The sequence below is a fragment of the Camelus ferus genome, chromosome 35, assembly GCF_009834535.1.
Source record: "Camelus ferus isolate YT-003-E chromosome 35, BCGSAC_Cfer_1.0, whole genome shotgun sequence".
Lineage (NCBI taxonomy): Eukaryota > Metazoa > Chordata > Mammalia > Artiodactyla > Camelidae > Camelus > Camelus ferus.
The window spans coordinates 2153339-2179001 of record NC_045730.1 but is presented as its reverse complement, the minus strand read 5'-3'; the positions used below and the strand labels follow the sequence as shown (position 1 = coordinate 2179001).

Below are 25663 nucleotides of genomic sequence, written 5' to 3'. Positions count from 1 at the left end.
GGACTCGAGCCAGGATGACAGCCTCTCAGATGCTCTGAGGGACTGCTTGCAAGAGGTAGGGGAGGAGCTAGGATATATAGGAGCTTTACAACAAAGACCTGGTAGTTGGAACAATGAAAGATTGCTTGTTATCTAAAGAAAATCAGACATCTCAAGTTAAAGGTATGGGAGGAAGCAAACATTTGGGCTCACTGAATTCATTCTTTTAACAAGCACCTAGCTATCTAGGGCCAGTGTCCTGTCCTTTCTTATTCTGCGTCCGCTCAGAGGGCATCACTGCGAGTGGCTGCAGAGACCAGGCTGCAGGCCTGTCCTCACTGGGGGGTGGCGGCAGCCGCTGATGACCTGGTTTCAGCATTGTTTACTGATATGATTGCAGTATTTTTGTTCACAGCAGCAACGTGTGGCCGGCACTCCTACCTCCTGGACTGGACTGGGAAGTGTGGCCTCTTCCAGCCTTCTGTGCACGGAGGGCAGCACCTGGCAGGCGTGGTGGGTCACCTTGGCTCTGCTGTTCGGTCAGTATGTATTAGGTGGAAAGATACTGTAGTGACATATAGAGGTTTAAAAAAAATCCATCAATCCACATTTTGCAGTCGTTGAATGTTAAAAAGTCTTTGCCCTTAGTTAAGGTGGGGAAACTCAGGCTTAGGTGGTACATGTCCTCCCTAAATGTCTTGGCAGCAGAACCAAAGCTGTCCCCCCAAGAAGCCATCGCCTCTGCATCTCACTGGATAAATTATAAACGTGTAACTGCTTTTGACTAGTTAAAAAAAAATATATATCCACTCTAAATATCAGATACTGGGGGAAAAAAATAAAGGGACAAACGGAAAATAAGTCAGCATCCAGCAGTAACAGTACATACAGTTCCTGGAGAATTCTCAGCCCCTTTTCTCCTGTCCTCTTTGTTTAACAACAGAATCTGATTTTACCTGTTTCGAACCTGACTCTTTCATAAAATGCTACAGATATCAAATCAGTGGAGATGGTGCTACATGAGCACTTTAAGATTGACATGTTATGCTTCTGAGTGGATATTGTGAAATTGTGGTTTACAATCAAAAATTTATTTGGTCTTCTCCCCCCTTTTCTGGCACAGCTAAAAACTCTTGGAATTTCCTAAGTGATAAGAGTGATAAAGGTGTCATTTGTTATGCTAATGAGGTAACTTTTGGAATGCCCCCTAGGTTACCTAAGGCTGGAGGCTGGTTGCTGGGAGAGGCGACCACGTGATGAGAGGGTTAAATCTTTCTGTTCCACCCCCTGACCTCCAGAGAGAGGAGAGGGGCTGCTGGTTGGATCAATCACCAATGACCAATTAATCTATCTTGCCTATGTAATGAAGCCTCCAGAAAACCCCAAAAGGAGGGGGTTTGAAGAGCTTCCAGGTTGGTGTGAACATTTGGAGATTTGGGGACAGTGGCACTTGGGGAATGCTGACAGTTTCGAGCCCCTCCTCCACATCCTGCCCTACGCATTTCTTCCATCTGGCTGCTCCTGAGTTATATATCCATTAATAATAAGCCAGCAATCCACTAAGTAAGGTGTTTCTCTGAGTTCTGTGAGCCACATTAGCAGATTCATCAAATCTAAGGAGGAGATCTTGGAAACCAGTGATTTACGGTAGGTAGATCAGAGGTACAGGTGACGATCTGAACTTTGACTGGCAGCTGAAGGGGGAGGGTAGTCTTGTGGGCCTGGGCCTGGGCCTGCAACCTGTGGCATCTGATGCCATCTCCAGGTCGATGTTGTCAGAACTGAGTTGAATTGTAGGACAGCTACTTGGTGAGAGAGAATTGCTTATTGGTGGCGTGTGTGGGGGGGGACCCCTACCCCACCCCAAACTCACCCACCATGGAATTGTGGCCAGACACAACAGATGTAATCTCTTTTATCATCTCCATGTTGATGGCCATTTAGACTGCTTCCATTATCTTGTTAAGGTAAATATTTTTCCGCATTAGTTTCATATTGGTGCTTCTTCTCTTTGATGATTGAAGATTTTGCAGCTCATGAAATCCTAATTAACTGAGAATATCGGTTCTAATGAGTGAGTGGCAATCAAAGAAAGGGCAGTAACTTGACACACAGGGAGAGGGCCGGAGTGGAGCTGGCTCTGGGGCAGGTGAACAGTGAATGCACGTACATCTCTGCACAGGCGGGTGGCGGGGACCTGGGGTAAGTGAGAGAACACAAACCCTGATTCGTTGGTAATATTTTGTTAGATTATAAAGTTGGGGAGTGGTTATTAGATTTTTAGGAGTAAAATTTAATGTTTTTACATCCTGATCTAATGAGGAGCTTCATTCAAAGCTGGAATTGTTCTACCATGATAAAGGGTGGCTGGACAACCCAAGGGTCAGACTTTCGGCACTTCAGGTCTTAGACAAAAGACTTACTCATGGCGTATCCACCGCACCTAGCGCCAGCTCAGGAGCCCACTCAGTGTTCCCTGATGTCCCTTGAATTCGATAACTGTCCTTCCTTTTCACGGGGATGCTTCACGGTTCTGTCAGCTTTATGGATAAAGATATTCTGCGAGGTACGGTCATTGTTCCAACCTTCTTCCTCCTCCTGATACTGATGGTAGAATTTCAAAATGTCAAATAGTTTTTTACATTAATTGAGTCTGAAAGCTAATTGCGAAAAAAAAAAAGACACACAAAATGATACCAAAAGGTAAAATATAGAGACAACTATTTCAGGAAAGATTAAGAAAAACAAATGGGAATTTCAGCCAAAGAAAAATAAGAAAACAGAAACTATAAAAGAAATAAAGCAAGAATATTTTGAAACTTGAAGAACATGAGTCTTTAGACCAAAAGACCCACCAGAGACCCACATCTAGACGTGTGCTTATGATATTTACATAACCAGGATTTTAAAGGAGTTACTAAAATATTCAAAACTTGAAAAAAAAATCACTTAAAAGATAATTGCATCAGCAGTACTGAGTGAAAAATGCAGTAAAGCAAAGCTGTCATATTATTCACCAAAAATTATTTCAAAATACTGTTTGTTGGATGTAGCTACTGGCTTTTTTTCTGTGCTTGCATTAAGGAAGATATTTATTCTTTTGTTATTTATTCTTTTAAATTGTTAACCGATACATTTAGATACACTCTTGCTATTCAGCCCATTCAGGTATTTTATCAGAAGAGAAACGCTAAGCAAATGACCATGTTAGGTTTCTCCTAAAACTTCACATCAACAGAACTTAGTTTGGGTAAAGAGAACACATACCCTGGGATTTTTTTTTACCTCTGACAGATTTTTGTCTGTTGACACATGTAACCAATAACAGTCTTCCTTAAAAGCTTTACAGATTTTCTGTTTTCTTTTCTGCAAGTTAAACTATTTTTACTAGCTCATTCCTTCACGCATTTACTCCACAAACATTTATTGGGGACGTAACATGCCATCCATTGTGATAGGCAACTGTTGTATAAACCAAACAAATTGCATTTTTCTTTCTTTTTTTTCTTTTTTGTCTTATAATCTAGTGCCAGATGAGGGCAGTTGTTAGAGAGACAAATAAAGAAATAGGTAATTAAAACCCAAGTTGATAACTGCTTTGAGTGGGCTGAAAGGCTCCTGGGATAGCCATCTATTTCAAACTGGAGACAGAGACAGCACAGGAATCATCCTGGAGGTGTGGAAATTGTAGTATAGTCCTGCTTTTTTTTTTTTTTAAATAAAAGAAGTTATCTGATTGAAAGAAGGCTAAAAATTGAAAGAATTTTCCACACAAAGGAAGCATCCTATTCAGAGTGTAGATGCCGGAGGGTTTGTAGTGTGTAAGGACCACTGCTTGCACGAAAGGTCAGAGGTGGGGAATGGGAAGAGACGCAGCAGGGCTAGCTCGCTAAGGCCTTGTCGGGGAAGTAACTTGGACCTTATCTTGAAGGTCATGGGAGCATGTTTTGGTGGGTGGCAGAGTCCAATGTATCCTTTGTTAGGAAGATACTCTAGCAAGTAGAGAACTTAACACAGGGGCAACACTGAAGGCAAGAAAGTCAGTTAGAAGGGTGCTTCCTCTGCACAGTCAAGAGAGATGGAGGCAGGAATATGAAACCAGGAAAGAGTGGGGGTGTATTGAGGTGCAAACGCACAGATGGTATTAGATAAATGTACAAGGACTCAAAGGAGAGACCTGGATAGAGCTGGAGATGGAGCTCTGTCTGCATACACTTGGTGACAACACCATGGGAACGGTCAAGATGACCAGGGAGAACGTGTGAAGTCAGCCTGAGAGTTGGGTAGGAGAAAAGGATTCCAAGAGTGAATGAAACTAGGGAACAGCAGAGAGGGAGGGGGAGAGTCACGAGAGAATGAGTACCATGGGAGCGAGGAAGAGGGCTTCAGGGCACTGAGACTGGTTAGCAGCACCTCATCCTGCAGAGAAAGCTAGAAAGACAATGACAGAACTTTCCGTTGTATTTTGCAACAAAGAAATTATTGGTGGCTCTAGCAAGAATAAGACACAGTAGCTACAAACAACTCCATGTTTGAAAACGGGTAGAAGAATTTAGGATATAGGCCTCATCACCTTTTACTTGTAGAATATGGTGACGGATTCTGACGTTGAAATCCTTTTGTCTAGACAAGTGGGGGACAATACTGCAGTGCATTTCCAGATCTTCCCTCCCATGGGAGGAGAGGGAGATGCTGTTCCAGGTCCATCATTTGGTGATCTGTCCTGGCCTCACACAAGTATACGGAACTCTCCTAAGAGACGCTGAAGCAGAGACTGTCACCGCAATCACCCGCCCCGCTGTGCATGTTACAGAACATTGTAACGTCTGTACTTCATCTGGTCCCTCCCTGGCCCACGTCCAACATGCTGTCATGGTTTTTACTCTTATTGTGCTGAGTTATTATTCCTCCTGGGACAAAAATACAGTCATTTTATTTGAATTTTTTTCACTCATTTCCTTTTCTCCATCTTCCTCCCTCCCTCCTTCCTTCCTTTCCTCTCTCCTTTCTTTTTCCCTTATCGTCATTTCCTTTTGACATCTCAGTCTTTACAATTCCATCACTGAGTTAGTGCATTTTGAGAGCCTTCTAAATTTATTCTATTATCTCCATATTTGTTCTGCCGTTTTAGTTGACATCTCTTCATTTTACTAGCTTCAAAACTCCTCAATGAAAAGCTAAAGGTAATGAGCATGGAAGGAAGGAGTTCTCAGTGGAAACAGACCTCACCTTGCACAAAGGATCCATCGGGTATCTGCGGAATGTTTACTGTGTGCTTTGCACTCTGATAGACTCAGAGGAGGGATGATAATAAAAAATGCTGTGCGATTATTATTCAATTTAATGGAACAAACAGTTCTATATAAACTTGTGAGATAATTAGCAAGTACAGAATTTCTCTCTATATATATCTACATATATATAATCGTATACTCTGGGTTTACTCCATGAGGAATCAGTTCTTGGAACAACAGAATAACTTATGCAATTAAGTACTGGATTATGCTGACATACATGAACTTTTACTCATTGTGGTGAGCTGGAAAATTCTTGGGCTGGATCCAGGGCTCCCAAAGCCCAAACTGTTTCTACCATAGACTCAGCCACACTGGTTGGTTCCAAAGGGAGGGCTGACCACGCCAGAGGACACTCCCTAGAAATATACAGTCTTATAGCCAGCTAGTGTTCTGGCCTCAAAACCTGCTGTGTTTTCCTGGAGGTCTGGATTTGATCTCATGTAAGACAAGACGACTCTGGGAGAGACCAGGCAGGTCTAAGAGGCTCACTGCCTGCTGCTTTCCTCTGGGTAACTGCCCTGGTTTGGTTTTCTAAGGAGGGGGAGACTTTCCCATGTGGGAACACCCACAGTCCCTAGTGTGCTATCAGCATCAAGGAGAACGAGAGCTTCCCAAAAGACTGAACCTCAAGACTTCACCACGCAGGAAGCAAGAAGCCTTCACACATCATGGACGTGAGGATCTCTGCTCCTGTCGCCGGAATCATCTTTGACCCATCACAAGACATCACCAACTCCTTCTCATCATGCGACATGAAGTGGTGTGGGGATGTCGGAAGAGCAGTGTGGCAGCGCCGATGGATATGCCGTGCCTCTGTCCTGGAGCTCGGCACCTGCATCACCCACAGTCAGGTTAAGTATCAGGTAAATGTAAAAAAATGGTCAGTTGGTTATCAGGCCTATTCTTGACCACAGGTGGCGTTTCCCCTTTCACACTGGGTGTGCGCCCGGGGATTGGAACCTGCTGAGCTGCAGGCACCCTCACTGTTCCCACCATCCTCACACTCCCTGCAGTCATTGGGACCCACACACTTCACCCCTCCTCATAGCCACCTGGAATGTGAATTTTAGGAACTAGGTCACCCAGGAAGATAGAAAATATAAGACATTTTAAACTAACGTGAGGTTGCTTCTTACATGGTGTAGTTTCTACTCCTATGCAAACATTTACTTTTCTGCTGACAGTGTCTCAGGTCACTGAACACCCATGGAAAGGTTGCAAAGAGCTGTGCTTCAAAATGTTAAGAAATTTGGTTTGAAAAAATGCTAAGGTGGGACACTCACTCTGCTCGGGTATCATTTGGAATGGGAAATAACTCTAAGCTCCATGAGTGCAAAGACTATTTTGTTTACATAAATCTTTACAGTGTCTAGCATAGTCCTTAACACACAGGAGGTGGTCATTCATCATACTGGAATGAATGAAATTTTAAAAAGGGAAAATACACTTGGGGTTTGAGGGTGATTCTTGAGCACATAATTATTAGATATGTAGTTACAAGGTTGGATTTTTCTGATAGGCCTCTGATGATCTTGTTAGGTTCCTGGGGGCTGCACTTTGACTTGGGATCTAGTATGAATCTGGTGTGGACTATGCCAATGGCTTTGGGCTGAAAACAAGAGGACACTGTACTGATTAAGCCCATCCAGTGGGTTTTTAAATTTCAGTTATTGTATTTTTCAGTTTTATAATTTCAGTTTGGTTCTTTTCTATAACATATTTCTTTTCTGAAATACTCTCTTCATTTGTTTTGGGATATGTTGTAATCGATTGCTGGAGCATTTTTATGTTATCTGCTTTCAAACTCTTGTGGATAATTCCAGCGTATGACTCATTTCCGTGTTGGCATCAGTCGATTGTTTTTACTCATTTGAGATCTTCCTGGTTCTCGCTATGCTAGGTGATTTTTTTAAAAAACTGCTTCCCGGAGTTTGGCCTACCAGGGATCCCATTTCAGTCCTGTATTTTTGCATGCAGTCACCCTGTTTCGGTTCAACCCACGGGGCCGTGCCTACGTCTGTGGGCTGTGGTTCCAACGGCTGTTTAATTCTCAGAGACTTTTGTCAAGCTGTGGTCTGCTTGGTTTGTCTGGAGACACGCTGATCCATGCTGGGTTGCCTGAAGGGGTGGCAGGTGTTCATATGGGATCCCCTTTTGCTGAAGCCCTTGTCTCCAGGTGGAGAGGGGCTTTCTGGCTTCCTGGGTTGCTGGCAACCTGCCTCTGCTGTTCCCTGGGTCCTGGTGACCCTAAGCAACCCACCTTTTTCCTCCTACATTTTACTCTTGTCTCTTATCTTGGATTTTATAGTTGCCCTTGCCGGGAATGAGTAGGGAGAGACAGGTCTACATTACCTTGTCTGGACTGGAGCTGGAATTTAATGATAGTCAATGAATCTCCTTCCTAGATGGGATACCAGAATTTGCTGGGGGTGCGGGCAACGTGGACCTGGCTCTTTGGGTTGGCAGAAAAAAGAACAGTTCTAGGTGTGTGTTGGCTGCCCACGCTCACATCTGGGAGTGGTGCCCACACCCCTTCCTCCTACCTTTTCTTCCCAGGCAAACAGCCCAGGTGATTGGTTCAAGGCCTCCTTATCAGGAGATAGTGAAGGAATAACTTACCCTGTAAGGAGTAAACAGTTTACCCCATAAGCATCTTCCCTTTATTGTTTCTTGTCACTTTTGTACACAGGTATTGCAAGATTCTGAAGTCAGGATGTGCTTGTGGGCCCAGAAGAGCGAGCGCAGGCAATTACTCCTTCCTCACAGGGCATCCAGGATATCAAGGCAGCACCCGCTTCTTCACTCCGCTGGACTGTGTTGGTCTTCTGTGCCTTAGGTGAAACAGCCCTTCTCCCAGTCTGGAGCAGTGACCTCCTGTGTTCTGCCCTGCCCGAGCTCTTGGTCGTCTCTTAAAACTTTCTAAGTCCCATCAGTATCTCAGAAGGGGATCTTAGCACCAAGATGCAGACTGGTTAGAAGCTAGCTGCTCAGGCAGAGATTTTCAAGTGTGTAAATATAAACCATGCTGAGGGACCCAGAAGCATAAGCCCCAACGGCCCAACAGAGCCGGATGATCTACAGATGGCCCCTGGTGACAGTGCAAAACCTGGGGACCCAGACGTAAACTAGGGCCTGATGTAAACACCCCGGACTTCACCCCGGGCCCTGCCCTAACCCGCGCGCAGAAGTAGACCCTGGCACATGGGTAGACCCAGGCCCAAACCGAAACCTGGGGCCAGCCGTAAACACCCCCACATACGCCCGGGGCCCAATCGTAAATCTCTCACACGTAAGCCCTCCAGACAAAAAACCCTAGACGGACACCGCGGGGGCAACACCCCCAGGTGGAAACCTGGGGCGCAGACGTGCACGGCCTTTCGCCGTTAACCAGGGCCCAGTCACAATGCCTGTCACAAAGCACCCCAGACGTAAACCTGCAGACCTAAACTTGGGGTCCAGTTGTAAGCCGCCCAGACGTAAACCCCCAGTCGTAAACCCGGGGGTCCAGTTGTAAGCCCCTCAGTCATGGCCCCCGAGTCGTAAACACCCCCTGAGTCGTAAACAGTCCCAGTCGTAAACCACCCCAGTCGTAAACAACCCCTACTCGGGTCGTAAACACCCCAGTCGTAAACAACCCCCCCCAGTCGTAAACATCACCCCCAGTCGTAAACGCCCCTGTGGTAAACCCTCCGGTCGCTAACCCCCGAGAAGCAGCCGCGGAACGCAGGCCTCAGACGCCCGTCCAGGCCCTGGAGCAGAGACGGAGCCGGCCAGGCCCAGCGCTCCCGTGTCAGACCCGACGCCGACGCCGGTCCGGGCGACTCCTCGACCCCAGGAGTCTCTGACGGGAGCCCGACCCTCAGGAGGCCGCACCGCGGAGGAGCCGCTGACAGGACGGCCGCCGCCGGTGAGTCAGCGGTTCTGGGGGTTCTGAGGGCTGCGGTCGTGGGGGCGCAGCCTCGAGTGAGGGCGTGCGGGCGACCCCGCTCCGAGGGTGAGGGCCGCCCCGGGGGGTGGGTGGGGGTTCGGGGCGGGACTGTCCGGCCTGCAGGCCCCTGGGAGCCCTCGGCCTCGTCTGGCTTCTCGGAGGCCCCGGGGCACCGCGGGGCGGGAGCTCGGGCCCTCCTGTGGGGCGTATGGGCCGGCGGCGCCGCGGGGGGCCGGGAGGTGCCGGTGAGCGGCGCTGGCCGGGACCCGGAAGCCGCGCCCCGCGCAGGTGCCCCCCCCCCCGGAGCGCCGACTGCCCCTCGCCCTGGCGGCCCCGGGTGGGGTCGGCGGGGTTGAGTGTTGGCAGGGGGCGGCGCTTTCGGGCGGTGGCAGGCCCGGGCGGCTGGCTTGGCGCACGACGCGGGCAGGGCGGTGATGCCCAGGAGCGGGAGGAGTGGCCCCAGAGGGAAACGTCCCCCTGAGCGGCGGCCGGAAGACCGCAGTTCTGTGGTGTCAGAGTTCTGTCAAGTGCAGTAGACTCGTGGCTCTTTCTGCTGCCGTTCCCGGTATCCAAAGAGTACTTCTGCGCCAGACTCCGTGCCTCTGACCGCCGCTTCTGCTGGGCGGTGGCGGTGGTGAGGACCACCGGCCGCTCGGCGGGGGTTCCGTGGCTCTGTCACAGCTGTCTGTGGCGCGGGAACGCCGTCGGTAGCGTGGCGGTGACCACGTGATTGGGGCCCTTACTCTGGATCAGGGCCCGGGCTTAGTCCTCATTTCTCCTTAAGGCCTGCCCCGGGAAGTAGGCGCTATCGCGCATTAAAAGTAGCGAGGGCACGGAGGTTCTGGCGGCCGCGGTGGTTTGCGCGAGTTCGCCCAGGGCGCCAGACGGAAGTCAGCGCCTGGATCTGCGCCTCGATGCCTCACCTCGTGGGCGCGGCCCGTGGCACGGCCGGGACTCCCGCCCGGTGTGCTTCCTTCTTCATGGCGCCTCACCCGTTTAGTGTGGGTGGAAGTGTTCTCTTTCACCCATCCCTGTAATTTTAGCAGTGTGTTTGAGTCTTTTAGTACCTGGAGGATTTGAAGATGGCAAGGTGGGAATTAAACACCTTGTTAAGAGGCTTAACGTAGCTGTACTTCCGGTTCCGCTGGCTGCGTTTTCTTTCCAAATGGGCTGGTTGGCAAGGGTGGAGCAAAGTCCTTATCTCTCCGCACCCTGTCCCTTGTGGAAGGCAAATTCACTCCCATCTTTACTTTATCATGGATTGTGGCTTGTTCTTATTTATCTAGGGAGGAGCCCTTAAACAAAAGCAGTTGTGAGCTAGTTGGGAAAAAATACATTGTGATATACCTACTCTGAAGTCTAGTGATGTATTAGATATCGTTTTCTATAGGTTTTTTACAAAGCAGAGTGTGTATAAAGTTGATTGACACATTCTAGTGCTTTTTAGTGCTTACATGAAATATACCAACTATGTTTTGAAATCTTTTTTTTTTGTCACTTGGGGATACATTAAAATATTTTTGCTGATGACATGTATTCATTGTAACAAATATGGGAAATGCAGAAAGGAAAAAAAATCAAGAAAGAAAACAGAAACTACTTGAAGACCCACCATCCACAGGTGGCATCTATGAATACTTTGTTGTATTTCTTCCTACACCGGTCTGTCGGCTATGCTTGGATGTAATTTAGATGATGATTTTTTCCCCCTCGACATCTGGTGGTCATGGGAGAGTTTGATTTTAGCACTTTCAGGAAGCTGTTCTGTGTAGTTGTAAAATGTACAGGAGCTGGATTTAAAATACGCATCTCAACATTCTTATAAAGAAATTAGTAAAGTTAAGAACAGAATATAATAAACATCTCATCATTCCATCACTTAGACGTGAGGACTGTTGTTTTTGTCTATGTATTTTCTCATTCTTTCCATGCGTATGTATTTTTCTTCTTAAATGGTATGGTTTTTACAAGTCAGTATAATATGAATAAGTTTACATACCAAATAATTCTATCACTTTTATTTATTTTTCCTAGAAGCATTTATTTTATAATATCAAAGAAATGAAAACATATTTTTTGTTTAATAAAAAATATAATGGGATAACATGATTATTGAGAAAAAATAGTCCTTTTAGGTCTTGAAGAAAAAAAATAATATAAAAGCCCACCATTTTGGAATAGCCTTTTTTGCTGTATATACATCTAGGAACTATTTTTTTTCCCATGTATTATATTCATATAAATATTTTTTCTCACAAAATGAGACTGTAATATATACTGTTAACAGATTGTTCAAATATTGATCAAATATTAAGTGAACATACTTAAGGTTAAATCTTTGAGTATATTCATAATGATTTTATTCCACTTTGGAGTGGAATAATTGGACCAAAGGATTTGCTCTTTTTTAGGTTTTCATAGGAATGAGCAAATTAGTTGGTGCTAGTATGTTTCAACTTGTCTGCCCCTCAGTAGTGTAGGAGGTTCTTCATTTCCTCCTATCTAGGGCAACTTTGGATACTGTAACTTATTTTTAACATTTGATAATTTCATAGCTGGAAAGAGCATAAGTATTTTCTCTTTCAAAATCACTTGTTCATATTCTTTGCCCATTAGTCTATGGAGGTCTATATCTTTTCAAATTTTATCAGTCATTTATGTTCTAAGAATATTAACTCTTTGTGACCATATGTATGGGAAACATCCCCTCCAACTTTTAAATTGTTTATCAGATCTTGAGGCTACAGGAAATTTTAATTTTTATGTCCCTTATTTCTGGTAAGTTGACTTTCAGAATCAGCTTGGGAAGGTAAGTTGGTTTCCACCTTTCATAAAAAGAGAAAATCTCATTGCCAAGTGGCATGTCCTCAGCTTGAGTTTTTATTTAATTTTTTTAATGCTCTCTCAACATTTTTAAATGGAAAAAAATGAGATAAAATAAATGCCTCTGATGTGGGGATGGCAGAGGTGTTTTCTGAACTGATAATACAAACAAAAGCCTCATTTTTGGTTTAAACTGGTAGAATAGCTTATTTTCTCTATGACTCACCCCTAAATCAGTTAGATCTCCAGTAGGGCATCTCAAACTTTCCAGAGAATGAGCCCCCTTGTTTCCAGTAGGCACAGACTGTTACTTTGTGTGTGTGTGTGTGTTTGTGTGTGTAAGTCAGCATGACGTTTATGAAAGGCCAGGGCACAATCCCAGTTTAATAGGATGTCTAAGTGTGTGTGCCTGGCAGCTAACTGGTTCTTTGAATGAGTTTAATCATAATTTTCATGTCAATATATAGTAGTATTATGAATACAATTATTTTAAAGATTATTCTGCCATTTGGTATATCAAGGCAGAAAAGATTCTTTTGGTTTGTGCCAGTATGTGAATGATTGCTGAACTGACCAGATCCCCCCATGTTTTCTCATTGTGATGACTTCAGAACTAGGGCACTGCACTAATTTAGTCCCAGGAATAGATTTGAACCAGAGTTGCAATGGATCAAAATGAGGACCTTATTCCAGTTTCATTTCTCTAGACTGGTTTTGTTTTGAAGATGCTCTGAAACATTTGAATCTAAGTATTCTAGATTGCAAATAAGCTTGCTAAAGACCCCACCACTCCCTACTGTCTGGTACCTAGTTATTTCTCCTCTGAATGTTACCTAGGTGGCATTTAAGTTTGGTGTCCTAATCCATAGAGTAGGTACTCATAGAGCTGTCAAAAGTCAAGAAGATGAATGTGAGGGAAGCAGACCTCTAGATCAGATCACTAGAAAAGACTGGAGGGCAGAAAGATGGGTAGGAACCCTCTTGCTAGAACCGATAGCCTGGGGCAGCTCCCCTAACCAGTGAGTGGAGACCACAGAAAGGAATATATTTGAAAGGACAAGGTGAGAACAGGGATCAGAAGAGGCAGGTGAAGCACAAGGTGGGCTGGAGTGTGGAGCAGCCCCAGGATGGTTCCTAGAAGGGCAGTGATTCTCCATCAAGGGCAGTTGTAGGTTTCACTGGCATCCCCAAGTTGTGACTGACCATCTGCGTCTTGCTAGTCCTAGGTGTGTATGTGTGTGTGGTCAGTGTGTGTGTGTCTCCCCCTACCTGCCAGGGTCTTTGTCTGGAGCATGACGAGCCATGAAGGTAAAGCATGGATAACCCATAGAGATGGTGCCCCTGAGTTGTGAATTCCAAGCTTTTCTCTGCCATCTGGGCATCACTTCAGCTCTGTCTGTTTGTTGGTCACAGAGACTAGAGTCAAGGTGAGGTGAGAGATCCACCTCGTGATGAGCCAAGTGGCAAAGAACTTTGGAGCCACTTTTTTTTTTTAACTGCCACTGTGAGCTGGCACATGGCAGGGTCCTGCCATCCAGGTTCAGATGCTGGCTTTGCAATGACAGTTGCATAACGTGGATACTTTTCTACTGACTTCTGGAAAAACTTGTTTCCTCCTCTGAAAAATATGTATGCTAATAGTCATTAGCTCATGAGGTTACTGTGAGAATTGAATGAGGTCATCTTGCAAATGTGCTTAGTGTGGTACCTGGCCCATTGCAAGCATTCAGTAAATCTTAGCTGCTCTAATGTTTAAATGGAGATTGGTAATTTGGTAGGTTTTTGTTCAGGATGCTCTAGCACTGCTAGTGCCTGGTGCTCACTCTCCCACTCCCGCAGCTCCAGGACTGGGCTCTGTGAGCAAGATTGAGGTGAGGGGGCTGATACTTGCAGTTTCTCTTTCCTAAGCTACGTTTAAAAAAAAAAAAGGGAGTGACACATATGCTTCTTTGACAAAATATGTGTTAGAGTGAAATGAATTACCTTGAGATTCCATATCATCCAATGCTAACATTTTTAACCATGTCATAAAATCTTCAGAATGTTGGCTGGGGTAGTTCTTTGTGCATGAAGCTGAAAAATGATAGATAATTTTTCACTTCATAGAACATAAAATTGCTGTATGTTTTACATTCTCTTATCTGAACCTTTTAGTAGCACAGTCTAGGGGAAAATTTTATTTCTACTTAAAAAGTAGTAAAGAAAATACAGACCTGTCGTTTTAGGTGTACATGTCTCTGGAAGGCAGATGGATGATGAGATTTAGTAGATAACTAGGTGCCTCACCCTGACCTTGTCCTGGTATAACTAGAAAAGATTGTGATGCTGGAGATTCCAGAAAGTTGACAATGAAAATTCCTGTAATTTAAAAATTGTTTCAATAAAACTCCCTATACTTACTGGAACCATCACATTAATTTTTAGATGGTCCTTTTTTTTCAAAGGCTAACCTCCACATTTAACCTGGTGCATGGTAAGAGAAGAATGACAGTGATTTCCTTAATTCAGGAAAAGTTAAAGAAACAAATCTATATTGTGCTAGAGCAGTGATCTTCTCTGTGTTTTATTTTCTAAAAAATGTGATGCTTGGCTGTCACTTTTCTGTTTTCTCAAGAAATACAGGATACAAAATATTTATAGAAAATCCTCATTCATCTTATTACTAATTTTAGGTTTAAATAAAGTGTTTACTACACAGTAGTGCCCTTATCTAGTAATGATCATGCTGCTTTTATTGGTTGTACTGTGATAATATCTAGTCTGTGAAGGGTAGGAGGCCTTCTGCTGTACCACCTGCTGGGTAACGAGCTGGTGCTGCACACACACAAGGTTTCTTTATAAATGACCATTCTGACATTTGGAAAAACTATACTGGCCGACCACATCCCCTTACATAGCGATACAGAAGTCGTACAGAACACAGAACACTTGTTTGTCCTTTCTGAGCGCGTAGCTTTCCTGTTGTTATGTATAATTCAATTAAGAAGTATACATTGGACGAAGAAAATTCAAATTGTACAGAAGATTTTTCATTGAATAAATGACAGAACAAATTCCAGAGTGGAGAGTGGATTAATATTATAAAAATGTAATTTCCTTCCATATTCATGTATAAATCTGATGTAATTCCAAGTAAAATCTAAATGAATTTCATAAATTTAACTTAAAACACACCCTAAAAATAACTGGATGAGAATAGTTAAATAAATCTGTGAATACTGTTAAAAAAAAAAAAAGAGTAATGAAGGGAATTTAACCTACCAGGACACACACAATGCACACATGTTCTTTCCTAAGACTTTAGACAAAAATGTAATATAATGCAAATTATTATCATAATATGTTTATATGGTTTAATATGATGCACAACCCCAAATCAACCCTTGTACATGTACAAAACTACTTTCTTCCTTTAAAATTTTTTAAAATGACAAGTCCAAATCTATATTTCCTATGAATAGGCTTAATCTTTGATTAAATCTACCCTAATACTAATACATTAAAATCCAATTGTAAGAAGTTATTTGGTGTAAAACAAAGTACATTTTTCAATTGTATGAGTAATTAGCATTGTATAAACGTACTTTTAAGGATGTGAGCTTAGCAACAAAGTATTTAAAATTGCACTAAATCTTCCCCAAATACACTGAGTCAGTGAGTAAACTTCAGCCCTACCAAGTTTGGTAAACTGGGCTACTTTGTAATGTGCAGCAGGTCCAGGAGGATGTGTTGTAATCAGGAGGACACTGTGTAATCATTCTGGCCTGTGAGCTTCTGGTTTCCTCAGAATTGCTTGCATGTACGTATACAATGCAATGATAACACATACGTGCTATAAAATTATTTATAAGCATGCATTTCCTTATTTTGATATAGGAAGGTGTTTGATACAGGTTTCTTGACAAAGCCTCTTAAGTGACAACTGGAGATAAGTTGAATGTATAATTAACGCATTGAACTATTTTTTAGTACTATATAAGACTCTTTTGGGCCCAAGAAAACATTGGAAGGGCCTAGGTACTGAAGCAGTGATTCACTCATTGGCCACCCTGGCAGCCTGAAAGCACACCCAAAGTGCTTAATGCACTCCTAGGCTGGGGTTAAGGCGAGAAAGATCTGGCCCGTTGTGGGTGGTTCCTAGCTGAAACCATTTCAGTCAAATTAATTTTATTATTGAGGGAACTTACTCTGTAGCTATACTATATAAATCCTAGAACAATTTCACATTTGCTATGTATGCCATTGGGTAATGTAAGCTAGAACCGTTAATTGACCTAAAGGGAGAAAATAGAGATTATAATTTTTCTTACTGATCCACTCATTCATCTATGCACCAACCATATCTAAAAGTTGAATCTCTTCCAGCGAGGAGCTGAAGACAGAGATGAATAAGACTCACTTCCTATCCTGGTGGCCCTTGCAGCAGTCCAGTAAGGACTGGTCACAGGACAGGGCATGGAGCAGGGATGCCTGGGGAGTAGCTGAGGGCATGAAGGTGGGGGCTGGGGAGACTCCCACAGAGAACACAGCTGGTGCTGGAGGTGTCAGGAAAATCAGGTGGTCCAGGGAGGAGGGTGAGGGACAGTTTCCCAGCGAGGAACTCAGCTGTTTCATGTGGCTGGACCTCAGGTGCCTGTTCAGAGAAGCTGCATGTAACCCATCCCAGGCTCACCCTACCACAACCACACTGGCCTCCCACGATTCCTTGAACAAGGCAGGTGAATCCTGCCCTCCAGCCTTGCAGTGGCACTTACCTCTCACAGTGAGCTTCCCCAGGACATCCACGTTGGGCTCTCTCCCCCTGCTTCAGGCTCCTTTCGAATCTCACTTGCTCCATGACAGACCAGCCCCCTGTTTACATTTGGAGCCCTCTCCTTTTCTGACACACCAGATCCCTCTTTCTGATTCTACCTTTTGTTTTCCCAGAGTATTTCCCGCCTTCTCCTGTACTGTTACAATTATTTATTCTGTTGCACATTTATATTTGTTTTCACCTGCTATAATGCTAGCACCTATTTTCTCTGATGATATATTCCAAAACGCATAAGCAGTATGGAGCACATAGTAGGTGCAATGCAAATATTTGTTGAGTGAATGAACAAAGATATTAGATAGGTCAGGCAGTTTTCTGAAGAGGTAAAACACATGGGTTGAAAGCTGTTCAGCTTGGACCAAGAGGGGAATCCCCATACCCACTGTTGTCGCCACATTGCTGCCATGGTTACTATCACTTGGACTAGGAACTGCATCCTCACTGAGAAGACACCTTCACCACCATGCTTACAAGGAGACTTTTGGCTCTCATCTATTATTCACTCACTTCTCCATCGATTTTGCCTGCTTGGCAGAAGCCGGGTAGCCTGAGTAATCCCAGTGACAAGGAAACGTGTGAAAATGGTTTTGGAATCTCCACTCATAGGCCTGAAAGTCAAGACGGATTTGGCATGGGAATGTGTGGGCCAGTTTTTAGTTTTTACCCTTATAGGATTCTCTTTTATCTGGTTAGCTAAAAAGTTATGTCACCCAGATGGTTGGTCACCCAGGGTCTGAAGGGCTGCAGACCCAGGACTCAAACTGGGTCTCAGTTCAAGGCCCCATATGACACTCTGCTGGGCATCTTGCAAGGTACATGCCACCTATTTTCTCAGTTAAATTTTATAGCAGCTCTTCAGGTGTGAATGAGCGCATTATTGCCAGTGTTTTAAAAATAAGAAATTGGAGCCTAAAGAGGTCAAATAATTTCCCAAGGATTGATCATTTAAGCTATTTAGTGATAAAATCAGGTTTTAAAGTCAAGCAGTTTTACTTCAGGGTCCATACTGACTATGCCAGCTAGCTACTTTCTGTTTCTGTTTATTTATAAAAAGAAGGAAGATTTCCATCTTTTGTCTCTTAATCAGGCTAAGAGGCACTTTGAGGTCCTTGACTGAGCAATGCCATGCAGACCCAGCAAGCTCTAGCCCGACTCTGGAAGTCAGCGAAGTTTACTTGGCAAGCATTTGGGTGTCTGGGGTGCTGCACCACCTCCTGTGGAAGCCTGAGCCTGCTGTGTAGCTTCTGCCTTTGTCTCAGAACCACGGCCATCCATGAGAATGCTCATTCACCAGCTGCTGGCCTTAAGAACATGGGGAAAGGCAGTGCAGAAATGAAGCAGTGCGGAGCAGCAGTTAATGTGGAGCTGAAGAAAGCTAAGAAGGCCGACCACATGCTGAAAAGGAGAATGACGCTGCCTCATTCCTGATGACGCTGCTTCTCACTGCAGGAAAACTGCGACAACCAGGGCACTATAAATTGGTCTGTTGATGACATTGTCAAAGGCATAAATAGCAACAATTTGGAAAGGCAGCTCCAAGTGACTCAAGCTGCTAGAAATCTGCTTTCTAGGGGAAAACAGCGCCCCTATAGACAACATAATCTGGGCTTGTTTGATTCCAAAATTTGTGTCCTTCTTGGGCAGAGCTGATTGTAGTTCCATTCAGTTTGAATCTGCTTGTTCCCCCACTAACGCTGCTTCCGGGACATCAGAACAGACCGCGGCAGGGGTAGACGGTGGTGCTGTCCCAGCATCACTTCTCTGTCGGCCTCTCCCCGGGCTGACATCAGGGACCAGGCTGTGGGGGCCCTGGGAAGCATTGCAGGTGGCGGTTCAGGGTTCCGGGACTTGGCTCTCAGGTGCGGTGCAGCTGACTTGCTGTTGGCTCTTCTTGCGGTTCCTGGTAAGTCATCTGGATATGTGTCTTACCTGGACGTGCTTAAACCTGTGTCGCAGCAAGAATGCTGCACCCAGCTCATATGCTGTTGAGCAGACTCTTCATGCTGTGGTTTGTTTTCTGCATCTTGATGACCAGAAGTATTAGCGGATGCCTGCTGGGCCATTTCCTACCTTACTGGTGGTCCAAATGGACGGACTGAAGTGGTTGTGAGGACAGAGGTGGTACCCCAACTTGTGAAGCTTTCAAGAGCTACTGAATTGCCAATTGTGACTCGTGCACTAAGAGACACAGGAGACACTGTCACTGGAACAGACCCAGGTTGTAATAGATGAGGGAGCACTTGCCGTCTTTCGCAGCCTGCTAACAGGTTCCAAAACTAATGTTCAGAAGGGAGCTAAGTGGACAGTGTTAAACATCACGCTGGCCGCCAGGACCCACTACAGTCCATTGTAAATCTTGCATTAGCCCCGTTTCTTGTTGGTGTTCTCCCTAAGGCAGACTTGAGATGCAAAAGGAAGCTGTGTGTGCCGTGGCCAAGTGTACAAGTGGTGGCACAGTTGAACAGATTGCATACCTTGTTCATTGTGACCTGATGGAACCATTGATGGATCTCTTCACTGTGAAAGATACCAGTTGTTCTGGATGGCATTTCAAGTATCTTTCAGGCTGCTGAGAAATTAGGTGAAACTGAGAAACTTAGTATAATGATTGAGGAATGTAGAAGTTTGGGCAAAACTGAAGCTCTACAAAACCGTGAAAATGAGCCTGTGTACAAAGCTTTGTTAAATTTGGTTGAGAAGTATTCTTCTGTAGAGGAAGATCAAAATGTGCCAAAAACTGCCTCCACAGGCTGCACAGTCCATGTTGAGGACGGCACTGCTGGGACCTTCAGCCTCCAAACTGCACAGCTGAGGTGTAAAGGTGTCTGCCGTGTGCTTGCTTGGCATGAACGTGTCTCGCTGTTTCTCTGCTAAGAACTCTTTTTAAATGGGGTTTGTTTTTGTGACACTTTTTATAAAAGAAACTATACTTGAACAGTTCCAAACTACACATACTGTATGAAGCTTCTCCTTTCAGTGGGTCATTAAATTCCACCCTTTTCTTTACTTCACCAAAAAAAAAAAAGTTAATGGACTAAACACTTCATTTAAAAGGCAGAGAATATCAGGATGGATGCTAAAGGGAGGACCAACTGTTTGTTGTCTATAAAAGATGATTTGTTTTTGATTTAAGTGTACATAATAGTTGAAAGTAAATGGATGGGGAAAAAAAGCTATCTGAACAGAAAGCATTACAGAGCTGGAGTCACTGTGTTAACAGCAAACACGTATAATTTCAAGACCAAAAATTGTTGTCAAGGATAAGAGAATTCCAAATTGATAAAAGTGTTAATTCATCAGGAAGTCATAACGAATGTAAATCTGTGTGAACCTAGTAAGAGAGCCTCAAAATACATGAAGAGAATATCAATAGTATTAAAGGGAGAAATAGGAAATTCCACATAGTAGATTTAAAAATCCTTTTTTTTTTAGCAACTGATAGAACAGCTAGACAAAAATTAATGAAGATACAGAGGGTCTGATTAACTATTACTTACTATGATCTAGTTGATGTTAGAACACTATGCCCCTAAACCAGAGTGTATATTCTTTTCAAGTATGTGTGGTATGTTTATCAAGGTAAAAACTCTATATATTGGGCCATAAAACAAGTCTCAGTAAATTTGGAAAATTTGAAATCATACACAATTTGGCCTCTGACCACAACAGAATTAAAGTAGAAATCAATAATAATGAGTTATCTTGGAAACCCCAAAATATTTGGAAAATAAACATCACACTTCTAAACAACTCCTAAGTCAAAGGAAAAATCACAAAGGAAATTAGAAAATATTGCAGTGAATGTAAGAAAAATAAAAGACATCAGTATTGGTGGGATGCGTACAGTGTTTACAGGAGAGTTTACAGTATTAAATGTTTCTTTAAGAAAAGAACAATGTTTTAAAAATATTGGCCCATGGTTCCACTTTAAAGAGAGAAAAAGAAGAGCATGTGAGAACATTACTACTCACCAGAGAGATTTGGGTTCAGAACACAATGGGACACCACCACTCATTCATTAGAATGGGTAAAATTTAGAATACTGACCTCATACCAAAAGTCGGCCAGAGAGCAGAGAAACTGGAGTTCCTCCCCTCCTGGAGCAAATGTACAATGGCGCAGTCACTTTGGAAAATTCTTTGGCAGATTTTTAAAGGTCAAGTTCCACCTATAAGTGGAGAAATTGGAACTTCGTGCACTGCTGATGGGAATGAAAAATGGTGAAGCCACATTAGGAAACAGTCTGTCAGTTTCTCAAAATGTTAAACCTAGAGTTACCATATGGCCCATCAGTTCCAATCCTAGATAAATATCCATGAAAATAAAAAACATTAATTCATGTAAAAACTTGTACATGAATATTCATATAGCACTATACAGAATAGCCAAGAGTGGAGACAACCCAAATGTCCATCAGCTAGTGAATGGATAAGTAAGGTGTGATGTATCTGCACAGTGGAATATTACTAGGCAATAAAAAGGAATGAAGAACTGACACTTGCTATAACTTGTGGGAATATTATGCTAAATGAGGGAAGCCAGTCACAAAGATCACTTATTGGTCACATATGATTCCACTTATATGAAATATCCAGAGTATGTAAATCTATAGAGATAGAAAGTAGATAAGTAGTTGCCTAGAGTTGGGAAAACTGAGGGAAATGAAGAGTTCCTGCTAATGGATACAGCATTTTCTTTTTTGGAGTGATCAAAATATTTCAAATGGATGTTTGTACAATTCTGTGAATGTAAGAAAGAGAACTAAATTGTACACTTTCAGTAGGTGAACTGTATGCTGTGTGAATTGAATCTTCATAAAGCTGTTGTGATACTGTGATTTATAATAAGAAATTTACATTTGGTCTTGGTCCCTATACCTTGGTCCCCAGAAATCCTAAAACCCTTGTAATTTCCCAAGTGATAAGTGAAATAAAGGAAAAAGGACTGTCTTTTTATTCTTCACAAGCCCTTTAAATTAAGCCTCAGTTTATGCTAACAAGGTAACTTTTGGAAAACTTGAAGTATGGGGGCTGGTTGCCGGGGGTACCAACCAGGTGATTAGAGTCTTGGAACTTAAGCTCTACCCCACTTTCAGAACTCCAGGGAGTTGAGAGGGCTGGAGGCCGGGTTAATCAGCAAAGGCGATGATTTAATCAGTCACACCTATGTAATGAGGCCTCCATAAAACCCCAAAGGAACGTGGTTTGGAGAGCATCAGGGTTGGTGAACACATAGGGGTGCTGGGGTGGGAGGGTGCCGTGCCCTGAAGAAGCATGTAAGCTCTGCGCCCTGTACGTCTCTTCTATAGGCTGTTCCTGACTTGTGTTCTTTATAGCAAACCAGTAATCTAGTAAGTACGCTGTTTTCCTAAGTTGTGTAAGTTCTAACAAGTCATCAAACCTGAGGAGGGGGTCATGGGAACCTCTCATCTATAGCCCATGTATCAGAAGCACATGTGACAACCTAGACCTAAAACTGGCATCTGAATTGGTGGCGGGGGCAGTCTTATGGGACTGAGGCCTTAACCTGTTGGTCAGATAGTGGGTAGATAGTGTCAGAATTGAGTTATACCCAGTCAGTGCCTGCAGAGAACTGCAGAGTTGCTTTGTTGCTTGGGGTGGGAAAAACATCCACGCACTTGGAGTACAAAAGCATTCTGTGAGTCTGGACAAACAGGTTTTCCTTTCAGCTGTATTAAAAAGTATGTACATCTACTATACAACCCAGCCCTTCACATTTAGGTATTTGCTGAGGAGAGATGAAAACGGATGGCTACACAAAAGCGTGTATATTATATTCCTAACGTCTTTATTTGCAATAGCTCCAATCAAGAAACAACCTATGTCTGTCATTATATGAATAAATAAGCAAAAAGTGGCATATTCATACAATGGAATACCACTCAGCAATAAAAAGGGAAGACCTACCGATACACATAGCAGCTTAAATAAATCTCAAAATCATTATTTTGAGTGAAAGAAAGCAAACTCTAAAGGGCACACAGTATTTGATTCCATATTCTGTAAGATACAAGCCAGTTCACAGTGGTGGTTGTCTTGCACCGGTACTGAAGGACCTACAGGCTGTTCCAGAGTGTTAGAAACCTTTTGGGGGAGATGCGATGCTCTGTATCTTAACGTGGTGGTGGTTTTATGAGTGTAAGTAACTATCAAAAGTCATTGAAATGTATACTTTAAACAAATGCCTGGAAATAATATGTGAATAGATGTTCACTTTCATTGGTATCTAGCAAAGTACAAGTCCAGCTTAAAGGGTGATAGCTTTTCTTTCTGAGCAGACTGCAAGGAAACACCGAGTTTGACAGTACTCGTTGTGGAGAGAATCATGGGTCCTCAGAGGAATGTTTACGAATGTCTGTAGCCACATCACTCATAATGGCAAAAAGATAAAAACAAGTGGGTCCAAATGTCCACTTTTAGGCAAATGTAAAATAATGTGTGGTTTATTTAAACTATAGATATATACAGGAATGAATAGTAATGAAATACCTCTTTATCAATACAAATGATTCTCAAACACATAATGTTAAGCAAAAAAGCAAGTCACACAGTAGAATTCTATTTATGTAAGTTTCTATAACATTCAAAATGAAGCATCATATTGTTTAGAAATATTTATCACATTTGGAAAGACTTTTAAGTGCAAATGCAATGATAAACACAAAATTTAAGATGGCAGTTACTTGTGGAAATGTGGAGCTTATGATGGAGAGTGAACAGAGTCTTTCAGAATTCTTGGTAATGTTACCTGTTGACTGTGGGTGGTAAATTCCTGGGTATCCTTTTAATGCTATTTTTTAAACCATACACATACGAAGTATGTCGTAAGAGATTTTTTTCTTGTAGCTTATGGAGAAGCACATGAAATAGTGTTAACCACAGAATAATTGAAATAAAATTCGTCAATTTTAAAGTGCCATAAGAAAATTTACTGTGCCCAATAAAAAGAAAAAGAGAAAATAATTTAATATTGAATATAGGAAACATGAGTAAAACGGTAAAGATAAATTTTAATATAATTATGATTATAATACACGTATTTGTGTCAAATTACAAATTCGATGAGGGAGAAAGATCTATAATTTACATATAGAAATACTCAGAAATGTTGAAAATTACAGCATGGAAACAGATGTAGATACATTAGGCAAAAATAAAGCAAATGAATGAAAAAGCAGTTTTAAAGGGAAATGCAGTTTAATTCAAAACAGTCATAAGAGACAAAGGAAAATGTAAAATATTGGAAAAATCAATCAGAAGATGCAATACTGCTGCAGTGGGTAGCCTAAAACTTCTGATGACAACAGTTGACAAAATAATAGGGAAAAAAGATTTTATTCAGAGATTTTAACACATTTGCTGGGAAATTTTCAACTCAAGTATACAAAATACAAAAGATAATGATCTAATATACAGAAGTTCCGTGTGTATATATGCGTGCATGCTTACCCACGTATGTATATTCTATATATAACTTTACATATAAAAAACAGAAATTCCCACTCTGCAGCCCATATGGAGTATTTACAAAAAAAGGATTCTGTAGCAGCCTGCCCTGCATATCTTAATACATTTACAGAAGAAAAATAGCTGAACAGTCTAAGTTTACTAAAAATATAGTCAAGTTAGATCTAATTAACAAATTAAGCTAAAAAAAAAAAAACCCTTGTTTCAAAAAACCTAAAATAATACTACCAAAACAACCCTTGAATTAAAAAGGAAGTCTCAAGAACAATACTGAAAATTGAATGACAAAGAAAAGCATTGCATACCAAAATGTGAGGAGCAGCACTAAAACAGTACTTGGATGCAAAGTTATAAATTTAACTAGAGATACAAAGAAGACTGAAAACAAGCTGAATTTTCAACTCAAAAAGCCAGGGGGAAAAAATGAGCATCAGAGTAAAATCAAAAAAGAAAGAATTATAAGGACAGAAATGATTAAAACAGAGAACTACAATAAAAGCTGAGTCTTTGAAAGATTAATAATTAAATCTTCAATATGACTGGTTATAGACAGAATACAAACAAAATCCAGAATGAGAAAGGACAAATTACTGCCACAAAGGGCATTTAGTCAAGAATGCAAGAAAATTTCAAAAATGTCAATATTAGAAATTATCACATTACTTATCTCAGGAACTGCAAGACAAAAACCTTAGGATAAACCCCTTTGGTGAAAAAAACGTATTTAAGTTCAAATCTATGTATCGTTTAAAAATCTTCAAAAAACTATGGAATGTTCTTCATCGATTCAGTTGATATTTATTGAGTGCCTACTAAGTTCTAGACATTCTTTATGCATTGAACTATAACTGGGGATTGAATTCCTGTATATTCGTGTCATGTCAATATTTGTGTAGAGACATTCTTTCATAGGGAAGATAGTGTACCCATTTATAACCATTATGTAAACAGCTTTGAATTGACAAATTGTATAACTACTTCTCTCAGGTCAGAAGCCTCTCTCATCCCTGCGAATAATGACTTCACTTTTTTCCTATTTGCCTTTATGTGTATCAGCAAATATCAGCATCCATGCTCAGTGTTGTCTTAGAATCCTAAGACCCAGAGTTACCAAATGAAGTATAAACTACAGACTTTAGGTTTCAAAGGGTAGATGGTTTGTGTGTGTATTTGTGTGTCTTGTTTCTAACTTGACCTTTCCTTTCCTTGAGAAGGACAGGAGAGGCATTCCTAGATGGGTTCTTTACGTTTCCTTGGTTCAGAAGTGGCTCAAATCTAAATTTTTTTGCAGGTGCTAAATAAAATCAAAACAAAGTTAAACAGATGGTCACACCTC

At 42.4% G+C, this 25663-nt stretch overlaps 1 protein-coding gene, 1 long non-coding RNA gene and 1 pseudogene across 2 annotated transcripts; 1 reads left to right on the top strand and 2 right to left on the bottom strand.

Annotated features, from left to right (window-relative positions):
* Positions 1-168: 168 nt before the first annotated feature.
* On the bottom strand, positions 169-5313 carry LOC116661425. Its single transcript, XR_004317293.1, has 4 exons — positions 4553-5313; positions 2403-2583; positions 1853-2031; positions 169-544 (listed from the first exon to the last, which is right to left on the bottom strand). It is a non-coding gene; the product is annotated as an uncharacterized LOC116661425 (long non-coding RNA).
* Positions 5314-8118: 2805 nt separating this feature from the next.
* Positions 8119-10186, bottom strand: LOC116661435 (atherin-like). Its single transcript, XM_032473554.1, has 3 exons — positions 10128-10186; positions 8759-9874; positions 8119-8710 (listed from the first exon to the last, which is right to left on the bottom strand). Exons 1-2 carry the CDS (start codon positions 10184-10186, stop codon positions 9136-9138), a joined length of 798 nt encoding a protein of 265 aa, XP_032329445.1. The 3' UTR covers positions 8119-8710; positions 8759-9135.
* A 3143-nt stretch (positions 10187-13329) lies between these two features.
* LOC116661434 lies at positions 13330-20226 on the top strand (annotated as a pseudogene).
* The last annotated feature ends 5437 nt before the right edge of the window (positions 20227-25663 follow it).